Below are 15167 nucleotides of genomic sequence, written 5' to 3'. Positions count from 1 at the left end.
TCAAACCTCCTGCTAACTGCTTGGAAAAAATTCTGGGCTGATTTGAGATATTTTACTGTATAAATCATTTTAGGGTTGACTATATATAACTCGGAGAGGTAAAAATATATAAGAGTTAATGTAACAACACGCCATGTTGAGTCAATTAGGGCAACTCCACGATGGGCTCCCTTGAAGGTGGCGACGCAGATGTACGGGGAAGGCGGGCGGCGTGGATTAGATTTTGTTCCAATCCGGGCTTGATCTGGATCATGGGGTTGCGGCTATTGTGCGGTTGTCCGTCTGGAGTTGGTGCGGTAGCTACCGATGGGTTTGGAGCCCGTGAGTATGCAGATGGAGGACGATGGCTCGGCGCTGTGTGTTCTCGGTCATGCCGGAGATGGAAGATGGGTTAAGTGGTCTCGTTCGTGCAGGTTATTGGTGGTCCATGGTATTCTAGCTATGACAACAGGGTGTTGAGGCGGTGGTGATGTGATCAAACATGGATGGTGTTGCCCCAATCTGGTGGGGCGGGGTTGGAGGTGTACGATGTTATAGATTAAAGTCTTGCCCTCTTGGGCGATGCTGGTGGCGACGGCACCTGTGGGTGTCGTTCCCCTCCTTGGAGGAGTTGCCGAGTTGTGTCGGCATCTCCATCCCTCACATTTTGTGTGTTGGTTGTTGTCTTCGGGCGGAAGCCAACTTCCGGCTTGGAATCGGCGATGGCGGCATTCTCAATGTTGGGAGCATCATGTACGGAGACACGGCTTGGAGGTGCGGTGTTGTGTTTCCTTTGGTGCTCATTGCTGCCCTAGATTGATCTTCGGGCGGCGCTACATAGTATGTACGCCGTTGGTAGCGCGTGTAAGAAAGTGTCTTTCTCGAAGCCGACCACCTATCCGTCGAGCCTCGAACTCTAGGCACTCATGGGTGGATGGTGTGTTGGTTAGGGGAGTGAAATGAGTGTGTTGCGTTGGGAGATGGCTGGTGTTGGTTGCTTTGTCTTTTGGTTTAGATTGTGTTGGTTCAATGTGTGGGGTAGATTGTCTCCGGATTTGCTTTGACGTGGAGTTTATACTAGACTTGTTGTTGGTGACGAAGATACATTTTCTTGTCATTTTGTTTTTACCTTGTATGAAAATATAGTAGGCCTACTATCTCTCGGAAAAGAAAAGAAGAGGTTTTTTTTGGTTGGTTGGTTATAGGGATGGTGCGCTGGTAGTGCGTCAAACCGCCTGGCTGCTGTGCTGTGGGGCCGCGACGTCAGCCTCGTACTACGCGGTTGGCTTCCTTCCCCACCCATCTCTCCTCTGCTCTTGTCCTGTGAGATGTGAGAGAGAAAAGAAAAAGAAAGATGGTAGTTTGATCTCATCCATCCCCCACCGGAGTCGACTGCGGCGGAGCGGAGCGCACCGGAGATCTTCCCGTCCGTCCGTCCGTCCTTCCTTCCTTGTCGGTAAGGTAAAAAGCCCCCGCTTCCCTCGGTAGGATCGATCCCCCCTCCATCTCCTTCTCCTCTGATGTGGTTAGGTTGTGCGCCGCGGATGGATCTGATCCCCGCCACCAAGAAAAGAAAGAAGCCCTTCCTTCCTTGTACTCTAGTATGTATGTATGTATGTATGTATGTATGTATGATTGATTCGGATGGATGGTTTGGTGGATGGATGAATGGATGTGCTCTTTGAGGTGAGGTCCCGTCCGTCGCCTTGCTGCTGATTGAACCAACCATGCTATGCTATCCTATCCATGGTTGATGCAATTACTATGTGCCATTCTTTCTTTCTTTTCTCCTCCCTCCCTCCCTCCCTCCCTGTGTACGAGTGTATCTATCTATGTGTGTATGTGCTCTTTGGTTTGGTTTGCTTCATACAGAGTCAGAGATTGTTTGTTTGATGAGGGGAGGGGATTCATACAAACTCTGTTGTTTTTTTTTTTGCTTCTCTCCCTGTTTCTCTGTTTCTTGGGAAAAGAAACAAACAAAGGCCTCTCTCTCTCTCTGTGTTTGCTTTCCTTTTTCTTTTCTGTCTACTCATGCCACTGCCACTGCCTCTGCTTGCCTGTCTCTCATGTTTACTTACATGATGATGCGCTCACCGATTCTCCCTCCCTCCCCACCTCTGCTCTGCTCTGCTACCACCCATGAAATGAAATTGCTCTTCTGTGTAATGATATGATGATGATATTGCTCTTCCTATATTCTGGGTGGTTTCCATGGATGGATGGATGGATGGATGGTCACTCCTACCGTCTTGTCTTCCTGATTGCCGTTTCTTTACCCTCTAATTAAATCATTCTAGTTGATGCAATAGGCATGCTTTCTTTCTTTCACTGCACGCCACTCACGGATGAGTAGGCAGGGCTTGATTCACCCTACTTGCTGCTCTATCATGCAACTGACTGATTATCTTATATGTTTGTGTGATGCCGTCGATTATCCACGGTTCTGTTATGCTGAACCCGCTCTTCTGCAAATAACCAGGTTCTGTGGCCATGTCTGACAGCGAGAAAGAGGTGCCAGTGCAAGTGGACGAAGGCGCCACCCGGGGGGCCGACTGGGAGGTGGTCACGCTCACCGCGTCCACCTACGCGGCTGCGCCCAGCGGGCCAGAAGGAGCAGCAGAGGGCAAGAGGCTCGGCGACGGCAACGACGGCCGTGGCTCGTCCAGCACGCTGCTCATGTCGGACCACTTCGTGTTCCCCCCCAGCGAGCACGAGAACCTGCCCATAGAGACCGCCCTGCTCGAGCCCCAGGAAAGTACCAGCGTGGAAGATGCTGGCTTCAAGAACGTGGGAGGAGGCTATGATGATGGGTCCGAGACGGTCAAGTACTATGATGAGGGGAAGAGCCTGTCGGTACATGATGCCGAGATGATGATGGGTGACGTGGCTGAGTTCCACTCCGAAGATGACGGACGCGGTTACATCGTCCATGATGATGATGATGATTCCCAGGACAAGTCTGACGTGCCTCCTCAGGACAGTAGCAGCAGCAGCAGCAAGGGCCGCGGCTCTGGTGCCCCCTGCCAGTGCTGGTTGAAGAAGCACATGTCATGCCTGTATGACCAAGCTAAGGAGACTAATCATCTCTGGGGTGCCGTGGTTGTGGCTGCCCTGGTTGGCCTTGTCATCTTGTGGCGCAAAGACAAGTTGCACATGAGCTGCCTTAAATGGCGCTCTCGCTCAGCAGTCAGGTATGTACACATGGAGCTATTGTCTCTTTTCAACTATGATTCATGTTTCTTATGGTTGAGTCAATATCATATTTTGGAAATAATATGCAGTGTAGCTCTTTCCGTATTTAGCAGTGTACATTACAGTTGTTCAATATGGTCAGTAATGTGCATGTTAGTTGCTTGCTCTGTTGCTTTATTCTCTCCTCAGCTTAGTGTTTCTTTCAGCAGTACTAGAGAAATCCATTTTGTGCAGTAAGCTACTCTTTTCTGATTTTCCTTACTCAATTATGTGCCTGAAAACTCATTGAACTCCCTGTTACACCTCCTGATCTTTTATCATGGCCCTGCACCTCTCCCCACTGTTAGAACATCACGTGCACATGCTTCCTGAAATTACGTATGTGCATTGATATCTTTTCTTTGTTAATAAGTTAGTGGGGTGTAACTATTGATGGTATTTTAGAGATATAATGGGGCATGATTAAAATTGAGCAGTAGAAGAACTGTTTGAATAGTTCATTGGTTATGAAATCGTGAGATGTCATGCTGGTTTTGATATGGATTATGTATTAAATATCCACACCAGTCACTGATTTTGCTTCATTTGGCAAGAACTGTATGTACACTGCTAAATATTGATTATGTATTAAATGTTACAGATAATGAGTTAATTTTTTGCTGCCATTTTCATTGATGTTCATTATTGCATAAAAAACAGCAAATTGGATTTGATTCAGATTTCACACTGGCTTAGTATGAATTATGAAATATTGGCTTCACTATTAAATATTCTAACCAATCATTTTAAGTATTGTCACTAATGTGCATGTTACTGTTGCTTTCGAGCAGTACTAGCAAAATTTATTTTGTGCAGTAGGGTACTCTTTCTGTTTTTCCTTGCTCAGTAATGGACCTGAAGATTGATTGGACTCCCTGTTACATCTCCTGGGCAGTTTATTCCTTCTTCATGGCCCAGCATCTCCCCCTGTTAGCAGGGCGCAGTTTTTGTTTAAAGTTTATAGAGATGTTGTGTGGCATGTTTAAAATGAGCAGTAGAAGAACTGTTGTGATTTGTGAGATACAGCTTTGGTTTCAGTATGAATTACGTATTAAGTATTCACACCACCCACTGATTTTGCTTCATTTAGCATGACCTTAGTACGGATAATGAGGTAACTTTTCGTTGCTATTTTTACCCATGTTCAATATTGCATACCAGACAGCAAATATACATCCGTTTACAGCAAAGTAGGATTTGATCCTGATTTCACTTTGGTTCAGTACGAACTACGAAACAGTGACTGTTAAATATTCACAGCAATCACTGATTTTGCTGAACTTGGAATGAACTTAGTACGGATAATGAGATTTTCTTTTTGGTTGCTACCTTTTGAAGTAAGTATGGATACTGAAATGGTTACTATCAGTTTACAGTTTATATGGTACATAAAGTGGGATTCTTACCCATTTTTTATGATGTGAGTGGTTAGTCTGCCTAAAAGTGGTGGATGCTATTTCAGCACCTTAGATATCAAGTTAGTTTACACCGGCATTGTGCCAAGTTTCTCTTTTTTGCAACATTAGGACACCCAGTTCTCATCTCTATCTGATTCAACATGTTTGCTGCCACGTTTATATTTACAGTGGAATACTCCGTAGTATCATTTACTTAACTTGTATGCTGTCAGTAAATTGGTTCTTGTCATTAACACTGTTCTCATATGATACCAATGTTAATGAGAAGAACCAATTTACTGACCGCATACAAGTTAAGAAAATGATACTACGAAGTATTCCACTGTAAATATAAACGTGACAGCAAACATGTTGAGTCAGTAATATACCTTCTTGCATTAACATTTTGTTTCTCATCATTTAGTTTGTTTTGTTTTCAAGTCTTCCTAGTAGTACGTGTTAAACATACAGTTCACCCAGGTCCTTAACCTTTAACAGTGTCCTAACTGGTCAGACTATTTTCTTTAATGAGTTATCTAGTAAGAAGCAATATGATAGGTATATTACCTTCTTTCTTATTGTTACATTATATTTTTTTGACCATATAATTCTATTATATTAGCTCACACTGATATCGTCTTGATGACAAAATTTAGATTAGAGATGATAATTCCTGATGTCTGTTGCCATCTGTGAATCGTTATGTTTTTGTTGCTGACTGAGGCTCTGTTCTGTTGTCAGTTGATGATCTGATCCCCTGGACTGGTGGGTCTGTTTGTGGTCTTCTTCCTCGATACAATCTCTGATGAGTCTTCACAGATCGCCCTGGAAGTCATTATAACCAAGAAGATGGCCATGCCAATATGATTCATGACAATGACGAAAGGGATCTCTAGTTGTAATAATATATTAAGTTTGACAGGGTATTTGCTTGTTGCCAGGCTTCTGAGATGCCAAAGTTTCTTCTTGCTCTTGTACCCATAGTCGTCGTACCTTTGCACTGTTTAATACGAACGGCGCGCCCTTTCAAGTTTCTACTACTCATTTTTGACGAATGGTTGTTGGAATGTGCAACTGCATGCTGTGAAATCCATGACAACAGCGTTTGTTGTCGTGCTTGAGAATGAATTCTGGGAACCTATTTTGCTTTTGTGTTCCCTCCAAAGCTCTGTTTTTGGTCGTTCAGAATTTATCCATTAAACGTTGTTAAGTACTTGTTCACTTGTTGCTAATTCATTTCATACATTGCACGCGTCTCATTTTTTTTCTGCACGGATAGTTATCACGCGTAAATCTGGATACCTCACCAAAAATCCAAAGAAAATCAGTTTATAAACAAAATACAATTTTGTTTGTCTTGTTTTGAGAAAAGCTGTTGGACCAAAACTCTGAGGAAATCAAAAAATCCAGATACAATGGAATAACAGAAACAATATGCATACTTATGTGGTGAATTTTCTGACAGTATATATATATACTCTGCACCTACCAAATGACAGACTGAAGCTGGCATATACTTTCACTGAGTGAACATTCAAACAATGCCAGTTAAGTAGGATGAGTGAACTAGGGTAGATCCAACAGCATACAAAGAAACATATATAACATAAACAATGTATATGAATATACTTGAGACTATTCCAACAAACATACTACAAAATGGTGACCGACTGCAAAATTCACAACTTTATACAAAACCAAACACAAAAACCCTGTCAACAAAACATATATGATGATGCTCAGAGAGCCTGCACAAGCTACTGGATGTGCCTAAGCTTCACAGGTGGTTGCTTTTTCTAGTGCCAAAGTTACAGAGAAGACTATCTCATGCGCCTATGCTGCCAAGCCAGAAGAAGAGGGGGAACTGCACGATGGCCATGAAGAGCAGGAAGTAGTGCTGCCGCGTCGAGTGCCTCTCGCTGCCCCGCATCTCCGTGAAGATCACCCGCTTCATCGTCCTCACCAAAAAAATCCCCATGCACAGGCTCATCCACGGCATCATCACGTAGTATGAGTAGGCCCATAGGAGCCGAGCGACGATGGCCAGGGAGAGCCCTGCGAACAGGTACCCGCTGTAGGCTACCAGGTCGAGCAGCGGCACCTCGCCACCGCCCATCGAGTAGAGGAGCCCTTTCAGGAACACGATCTGTAGGCCCCATCCGATCAGCCCTCTTGTGAACTGAAGGTTTATGGCTTCTGGAGTGAACCTGCATACGGGTTCAAGTGCATTAGGAACTGTGATTTTGAAGTGTCACTGTTTTTTGGCTGAAGAAAGTTAAAAAAAACGCACTTTCCCATGAAGCCCAGTGTGAAGCCTGCAAGAATAATGAAGGTACCAAACGCCATGAAAGGGATGTACAGATCTGGCGCATTTATGTCGTACATTGGAGGTTTGTATGACAACCGGCCACCAACAGGCTCACTTATCCGGGTCCAGTGCCCCTGAAAAATCATTGCAAATAATCTATTTCAGTACACCAGATAGATAAAAGAACCAGAAACATATCCAGCGCAGCTAGGAAAGACGGAACATATTTCAGTACACCCGATATATAGACAGAAGAACAAGATACATATCCAGTGTAGATGGGAAAGACAAATATACCCTGTGAAGGAACGGGAACAGTATGACTTTCAACTTGTTCCTGACATACTGATCATTCACATGGAAGTAGTACTGTGGGTTGGAGAAGTATCTACTGATCTGCAAGAGTAGAGCCAATAAATAATTTAGAGAGAATACATAAGCGATTTGAAACACCAGGGAGATCAATGTTCTTTGGAGGCTCCTTACATTGCTCTGCATGAATTCTGAACTGGAGCCGAGGAACTTCTCCCCATATACTCCTAACCCAGTTTTAATCAGGCCTGAGCTTGCGCCATATAATGGATTGTCATATGGGCCAGGCTGAGGGTTTGGTGGGGGCATCTGCATCCCGGGAGGATGGGGATTTCTGTAGTTATCATACATGGCTGCATAGAAGGAAGCAGAGTTATAATAAATCCAATGCGAATTGATAAATGGATATTGACATATGCACGGTGGCCGTAGAAAATTAACTGAAGTAAAATGTCAACACGGCATTATTATATTAAATTAAAGGATAACATAACATAAGGTGCAACCGTGCAAAACCAACAGGTACATGATAAGACAAGGGGGAACAGAGTTTATCTTGGTCTTGGATACTTCCAGGCAGGGTAGTAATTTCAATTACTTAAGCACTAGTCATGCCATTCAAATAATTCCTAGAAATTTTCAACAGAACACATCGCACAACAGATCAATATAGCATCTCAATTGTTCTACCATATGTAGTGTAAACAAGTGAAAATTTCTAAAGATGACAGCGAAATTGTACAGAGCATGTGGTATAATATCTGCCACCCATACTGCTATATATTCATATAATTATGAAGTCTGCCCATGATAAATGTGAAATATCTGCAGAAACTTGCACCTTGAAGAACTGTTTGTTTAGCGATAGTACACAAAGATATACCATTATGATCCTCTATGGCTAACTGTTTGTTTAGCGACAGAGGAGGATTAGCTAACTGTTTTCCGGTTATTGACTGTATGTATGTATATGAGTAAAGAAAGACGTGGAAATAGCAAGCAGTTGAGTTGGTAAAGGATATGCAAGCTCAGAACCATCATTCATAGATGTGAGTTTGAGTAAGTACACCTAGCCTAGCCTAGCTAGCATTATGTTGTTTTCTTTCTTTCTTTGCGTCTGCTGCTAAATACATGCATACATACACATGGTACAAGTCTTGTGAATATCTATCTAATTCTGCAAGCACCGTGAGTAAGTGTCATGAAACAAGTAGGGAGGGGCAAGAACATTATCCTCTAGTCTGACTTGTTAAGGACAAGTGAGTGCATCCAACCATATAGTATTATCTCAAGTTTTGACTAGTAGTAGTACACTAACATCCGTCTTTAATTACGGGCAAGGCAAGAATAATAAGCAGGAGCAATAATAATAATAATAATAATAATAAACCAAGCAAGCATATTATTATGTCAAGATGAGGGAGGCATACAAATACAATCAACTGGACTGGGAAAAAAGAAAAACATGGTATGGTGTAGAACAAGGAAGGAAGGAAGGGGTGTTAGAGAACAAGGAAGGAAGGGTTGGAGCCTCATTTAGGCGTGTGTGTGGTGTGGTGTGGTGTGGTGTGGTGTTCCACAGCCACAGCAACTATTTGCGGATGAATTTATGCCCGTTGGCTGAATTTGCCCAGGAAAGGAAATTTGGGATATGAAGTAGCCCATATTTGGTGTGGTGAATCTTGTGGTGTGGGAGCACATACATACTAATAATCTGCTCTGTGCATCTACCTAACAAGAAAGAGGAAATCGGCTAGAACAGAGCAGAAGAAGAAGAGGCAAAATCTGTATGTGCTCTTGGTTGTGTGCAGCAGATTGGATCGATCCAACCTAACAAGGCGCTCGCTAATAATACGTACATAGTACATACTAACTCGTTAACCAGAAAGGGAACAAAGAATCGTGGATCGATAAGGAAAAAAAAAAGGTACCCAAAATCCAATCCAATCCAATCCAATCGCTGGCTCGTCCGTCCTGCAACACTCAACAAGAAGAGCCACGCCGAAAGATCGACGAGGTAGGTAACAGGGAGGGGGCAGGCCAAGAAGGTCGTACCTTTATATTTATGATGATGATGAGATCTATCTGCGGACGGACGGGCGGGCGGGGAGAAAGAGGAGGCTTTCTTTCTTCCGGATCCGATTCGCCCTTCTTCTTTCTGGCAAGCACAGCAAAGCAAAGGGGGAATCGGACGGAATAGGAGGACAAGGGCGAGACCAACGGCGAGACTCACTCTTCTCTTCTCTTCCTCCTGCCAAAGGGGGAACGGCGCTCGGGCGGGCGGAGAGGAGGAGGCTGCCGGCCGGCGAGAAGAGGCGATGTGGACAGAGGACAAGGAAGGGAAAGGAGGGGACACGCGGACGCGGTCGCCGTCGGTTACCTCCAAACCAAGGAGGAAAAAGGAGCCCACTTTGCTTACTCGCTTTACTTTGCTTCTCCTTCCTTTAGGTTGAGTTCGAGTTTGAGTTTGAATTTGATTTGATTTGATTTGAACCAAATCTCTCTCAACCTTTTTTTTTGCGATGAAAATCTCTCTCAACCTACACTACTTGGGAGTTAGTTGGATTATTCATTCGAGCCCCCTTTTTTCATAAATAAAAATCCAACATGCTTCTTTATACAAGATGAATGAAATATTCATGCCAACACACCTTGTAATACAATGTGGGTAATAAAGTGTAGTCGAGGCCCCGGGACGTGGGGCTTTGACATGGACACACGATATCGCCACGGTTATCACCTAAAACACCGTCTTCCACCCCAAGAACAGACCACATCGATGGGTGGGATAGCCACGTCACCAACCTATAGTCTGCTCTCACGTGAGGTTCGGGTACAACCAACCCAACAACATGTATCAGGCATCGGTGGTCGCCTAGCCAATATTGGTCGTGAAAGCACAATATTTCATCAATGTGACAAGATAAGCCATCTTATCAACGATAACCAGATCTACGGGGTTTATATATGAATCCCACGAATACAAAATATTATGTATGACATTGTTGCCAACCGCTTGGTTGCCGGACCCCACGATGTTGGGTGCGGGGTTTATATATGAATCCCACGGTATAACATGCTGCCAACTGGTTGGTTGCTGGATCTACCAAAGCATGCAGTAAATAGTATGAAAAAAAAGTTGTAACCAATAATGGTGATGATGATTCGATGACAAGATCCCATCAATATGTCATGGACTCTAGAATATTCTGTTTACTTGCATTAAAATCATACACCGGGAATTTGTATATATATATATATATATATATATATATATATATATATAGATATCCCAACTAAAATATTTAAGAAAACTATTATTATTTTTCATACTGTTAGCAAATTATTATTTTTTGAAAACAATGGATGTTTAAACCATATACAAGAGAATGACACAACACAATTTCACTTGATTAAGTATACTATTTAAACTAAGCGATATGTAAAAATAATATTTTATATTATAATTTGATAAACTACATAAAAGTGTAAATGTTTGGTATAAATAACCTGAAACTCCTACTCCCGTTAGCTCCGCTTCAGCACCATGGCGACCAACTTCTTGAGGAAGGCGTCGTCATTGTTTTGAATTTCGATTAAATTTCTGAAATTTCGTCAAATTTCGACCATTTCGAGGGTGACCGAATTATTTGTATTTCGTTTGAAATATTTCACTATTTTTACGTTTTTTGTATATAGAGCGGCGGGATCCTTAATTCTACAGCTTTCATGTCTTACTACTGCGACAACAGTTATATACTCAATAGTTTAAATTCAAATTTATTCAAATTTAAATAAAAATTTCGTTGATTTGTGCGAAACAAATTTCGAAATTTACGAATTTTGGAAATTGCGTTGGTTTCGATGGTCAGCGAATTTTTTTTGCTGTCGAAATTCAAAACAATGGGCGTCGTCGACAAAATCGTCCGGCCTGATATTCTCACCGAAGGCGCTAGTGTCGTATACCATGAACAGGATCTCAGCCTCTTTATTCGGCATCGGAAATAGTGCACGCCTCGCCGCGGTAGAGGAGCTCTCCGATTCGTACTCCTCGATCTCGCGTCAAGAAAAGGCGGCTGACAAAGTCTTATCCAGCTGGTGGTTAGGAGTAATGGAACATTTTTTGAAATTCCAGTTTTTTTAAAATAGTAAACAATATCTGAAAATAAGAAGATTTTTTAGTTTTTCAAACAATAATTCAAAATTTTGAAAAAGTTTCAAAAAGATTAATAAAGTTAAAAAAAATGAAAAAAATGAATGAATAAAAGAAGAAGAAGAAAATGTTTAGTCTTTGGCCCTACTAGGTGACGACATCACTCCCATCGGGCGGCTGTTGGGCCGGCCCAAGCATTCGCGGATGTGAAAAAAGTTCATCGATTTTTAAAAATATGTTCGCAGATTTGAAAAAAATCGCACATTTGCAAAAAAAATGTTCACTATTTTGTTTGCAAAAAATATGTCAAAAATTGAAAAAGACTCACAAATTTGAGAAAAAGTTCATGAATTTGATTTTGTTTTAAAAAGTTAATGCATTTGAAAAAATATAAAAAAGGAAAAATAAAAATAAAAAGAAAAAGAAAAAGAAAAAGAAAAATAAAACCCCAAAAAAATAGAACAAACATGGGTTAAAAAACTCGAAAAAACCCAGCCTGAAAGTTCACGAAGCTACATTTGCAAGTAACCTGTCCCGGTTGGTTACTAGAACTTGAAGTAAACCTTGAGGGTTGGAGTTCGAATCTCTAGTGGTGCACTTTTTTTAATTAAAAAGAAGGTGAAAAAAGTATGTCGGGTTGTGTATGTACACAAGCTGCATATTCGCATGCTCGGCGACGTATGTTTTAAAAGATCGCCCTACCCTTTATTATGAACGAATATGGAGAGATTTCATCCGTTGATGTATTTAAGGGGTTGTATCGAAGCAGAAGGGTTGTGATTGAATACTAACCTTTTCTTTTTAAAAAGAAGAATAACCTCAAACCTCTACATCAAGATGACGGATGCAACCATATGTTGGAAAAAGTCCAAACTAAATCTTGAACTTGTAGACGAAAGCTAAATCGAATCCTGAACTCTCAAACCCTGAAATCAGCACACCGAACTCTCTGATCCAGGTCAATTTTGAACCTTGAGAGGATTTAGCTGGTATTCGCTGAATTGGGCCGGCCCGTTAGCATAGTTGCTCGTGCTGCTCCATTTTTATTTTTTATTTTTATTTTTGTTTGTTTTTCCTTTGGTTTTTCATAGGTTTTCTTTGTTTTTTCTTTACTATACTTTGTTTCTTCTCTGGTTTTTCTTTCTTCGTTATACTTTTGTTTTTTCCTTTTTATTCATTTTCTCCATATTGTTTGTTTTTTTGCTTTTAGTTTGTTTCTTTATCAGTAACTAGTTTTCTTTTTTACACACGTCTAATTATTTTCAGTACCCGATGTACATTTTTAGCAGACATAAAATATTTTTTGGGACACTTTCGACATTTTTCAAATACATTACGTACAATTTTTTAAATACATTTTTTCAATATTTTTTTGAATACATGGTAATATTTTTCCAGATACACATTATAAATTTTTTTAACGACAATAAACATTTCATAAACTACAAAAACATATTTTTTACATTGTTACACATTTTAAAAATTGTATACACTTTTTTAAACACATGTCACATATAGTCTTTTAAGGGTATGACACTTTTTGTACATTCTATATACTTTTTCTTAATGTCACAAGCACATTTTTTGAATCACACGAATATTATTTTACATTGTACAATTTTTCTTAAATGCCACATACATTCTAAACTCGTGATATTTTTTTGATGTCTCAAACATTTTCTTTACACATTTGTTCAGGTTTCAAAATTTGTTCCCAATTTTACAATTTTCAGAAAGTGTTCGCACTTTCAATTTTTTTTCAGGTTTCAAAAATATTTATGTTTCAGAAAGTGTTTGCTTTTTCAAAATTGATTGCTTTCTCAAAATATAGTAAAGTATTCAGGATTTTCAAAAGGTGCTCCCATTTTATAAATTGTTCGGACATTTCCAAAATTGTTTATGTTTTGAATATTTGTTTGCCCCTAAAAGATGTTTTCAAAGTTCCACGCTTCGGTGTGTGCTTAAATACATCTGGCCTCTTATTATATCACTCCTAGTTGTCTGTATTTTTGGCTAGCGGGATGAGCTCGGCTCAGCCAGGTCCCAAGTTCGATTCAGCCTGAGTCATTTTTGTTTTAATGAAGAGAAGACTATTTACGCCTTGATTTAACATGCCATATCGACAATCCCTGTTTGGGAACTCACTCATGGTTGAAAATAGACCGGGATCAGAGAGTTCAGTGTGCTGATTTCCGGGATTTGAAGTTTGGGGTTCGATTTAATTTTCGACTACAAGTTCAAGGTTTATTTCAAACTTTTTTCCATATATTACCCAAGAGTCTTTTGTGGTCCTTGTCTCATTATTTTCTGTGTCTTGGATAAAGAACCAGAGACGCTCTCCCAATGAGAACTAAGTGGTAGAAGCAAATGGAAGCCCCCTGATGAAGCAAACGCCAGCAGCAGATGGAAGCCTCATCATCAACCATACACTAGTAGGAAATGGAAGAATGTACGATTAAAGCCGCTCCAGCAAAGCGGGCTCAAACACATGTAAGTAGATCATAAACATTTTCCAGTCCAGAAAGGTTAAGTCCTTTTTCTTTCAATCATTTCAACTGTTGGTTTACACGAGGTCCACATGAGGAACAGACTAGAGAATGGCAGATGAGGCGGCCGGTAATGGTCGGTAAAGGTGCTAAGTTCCAAGTCGGTAATGGTCGCTCCACCCGATTCTGGCTAGATTACTGGGTGGGCACAGGCCCTCTCTGGGAAGTGTTCCCAGAGTTGTATGCTCTAGCTGTGGCGCCGGACCAGCGAGTGACAGAGGCATTGGCTCATCCCCTGGCCATTGCCTTCCGCCGTAACCTGAACGAGCAGGAAACAACAAAGTGAGAGGCTTTGCTGCAACTCATAGCCCCCGTGACACTAACTGAGGAACGAGATAGGGTTTCTTGGCACCTCAACATGTCCGAGAAGTTCTCCATCAAGTCTTTGTACCACAAACTGTGCCAAGGGTCGGTACAGACAGTGGCAAAAGGGCTTTGGCAAGCCCGCGTCCCTCTGAAAATTAAGGTATTCCTCTGGCAGCTGTTATGCGATCGACTTCCCACATCTGTTAACATTGCAAAAAGGAATGGCCCGGCTTCGGGGCCGTGTGCGCTGTGTGGGTCGCCAGATGTAATGCCCGGATAATCTTGCTACAGTAATCCCACGCTAATCATGCCACGTCATCCTGATTACTGTTGCTAAACGTCCGTTAGTTCAAATTGCGTCAAATTCAAATTTAAAATTAATGTCGACAATAAAAGTTTTCGAAAATAGAAACAAAAATGTTCGGTGGTTGCCAAATATTATAAGGGTAATTATGGTTCAGCAAACACATTTTTATAAAATGACCAAATGGTTTAAAATGAAATTAAACAGAAAATAAAATAAATAAAAACAAGACAGAAAGACTAAAACTAAAACAAGAAGAAAAGGAGAGGGAAAGACCCCCCCCGGGCCAGCAGACCCAACGGGCCGGCCCATTCGCCCACCAGGCCCAGCCGGCCGGCCCACTACCCCCTCCTTATCCACTCCCTCACCCAAACCCTAACCTAACCACCCCCACTTTCCCCCCCCCCCACGACCCCGCTCCTCCCTCTCCCCCGATCTGGATCGGGGGGGGGGGGGGGGCAACAACGCCCTCCCTGCAAGCCCGACGTCGCGCCCCCCAGATCTCGTCGTTGGACCACGTCACCGCCGCCTGGTCCTCGTCGGATCGCCAAGCGCCGTGCCTCCCCATCCTCCTCCCCGCCTGGACCTCGCCGGCGCTCCCCCACCGGCCTGCCTCCTCGACGCCGTCGTC

At 42.1% G+C, this 15167-nt stretch overlaps 2 protein-coding genes across 5 annotated transcripts; one reads left to right on the top strand and one right to left on the bottom strand.

The window, feature by feature from the left end:
- The first annotated feature begins 1235 nt into the window (after positions 1–1235).
- Positions 1236–5644, top strand: LOC125534920 (ATG8-interacting protein 1). 2 transcript variants are annotated; one of them, XM_048697964.2, is made up of 3 exons: positions 1236–1435; positions 2459–3170; positions 5349–5644. In XM_048697964.2, exons 2-3 carry the CDS (start codon positions 2470–2472, stop codon positions 5350–5352), a joined length of 705 nt encoding a protein of 234 aa, XP_048553921.1. In that variant the 5' UTR covers positions 1236–1435; positions 2459–2469; the 3' UTR covers positions 5353–5644. The 2 variants fall into 2 exon arrangements, with proteins under 2 accessions (XP_048553921.1, XP_048553920.1); XM_048697963.2 differs by having other exon boundaries at positions 1241–1440.
- Positions 5645–6193: 549 nt separating this feature from the next.
- Positions 6194–9622, bottom strand: LOC125534919 (uncharacterized). Of its 3 annotated transcripts, none has more exons than XM_048697960.2 (5): positions 9283–9622; positions 7402–7580; positions 7213–7311; positions 6898–7049; positions 6194–6814 (listed from the first exon to the last, which is right to left on the bottom strand). In XM_048697960.2, the coding sequence occupies exons 2-5, from the start codon at positions 7576–7578 to the stop codon at positions 6433–6435; spliced, it is 810 nt and encodes a 269-aa protein (XP_048553917.1). In that variant the 5' UTR covers positions 7579–7580; positions 9283–9622; the 3' UTR covers positions 6194–6432. The 3 variants fall into 3 exon arrangements, with proteins under 3 accessions (XP_048553917.1, XP_048553918.1, XP_048553919.1); XM_048697961.2 differs by having other exon boundaries at positions 9461–9615; XM_048697962.2 differs by lacking the exon at positions 9283–9622 and adding an exon at positions 9159–9279.
- Positions 9623–15167: the final 5545 nt, after the last annotated feature.

This window comes from Triticum urartu, chromosome 2A (genome assembly GCF_056163025.1).
Source record: "Triticum urartu cultivar PI428250 chromosome 2A, HENAU_Tu73, whole genome shotgun sequence".
NCBI classification, from domain to species: domain Eukaryota; kingdom Viridiplantae; phylum Streptophyta; class Magnoliopsida; order Poales; family Poaceae; genus Triticum; species Triticum urartu.
This window is presented reverse-complemented; position numbering and strand designations above follow the sequence as displayed.

What these genes read in the sequence shown, in the direction of transcription:
- LOC125534920 (XM_048697964.2), top strand. Translation starts at nt 2,470, where the DNA reads ATGTCTGACAGCGAGAAAGAGGTGCCAGTGCAAGTGGACGAAGGCGCC.
- LOC125534919 (XM_048697960.2), bottom strand. Translation starts at nt 7,578, where the DNA reads ATGTATGATAACTACAGAAATCCCCATCCTCCCGGGATGCAGATGCCC. An exon ending in CAGAATTCATGCAGAGCAAT is followed by an intron (nt 7,312 to 7,401) that starts GTAAGGAGCCTC and finishes CTACTCTTGCAG; the next exon opens with ATCAGTAGATACTTCTCCAA. An exon ending in TGTTCCCGTTCCTTCACAGG is followed by an intron (nt 7,050 to 7,212) that starts GTATATTTGTCT and finishes ATGATTTTTCAG; the next exon opens with GGGCACTGGACCCGGATAAG.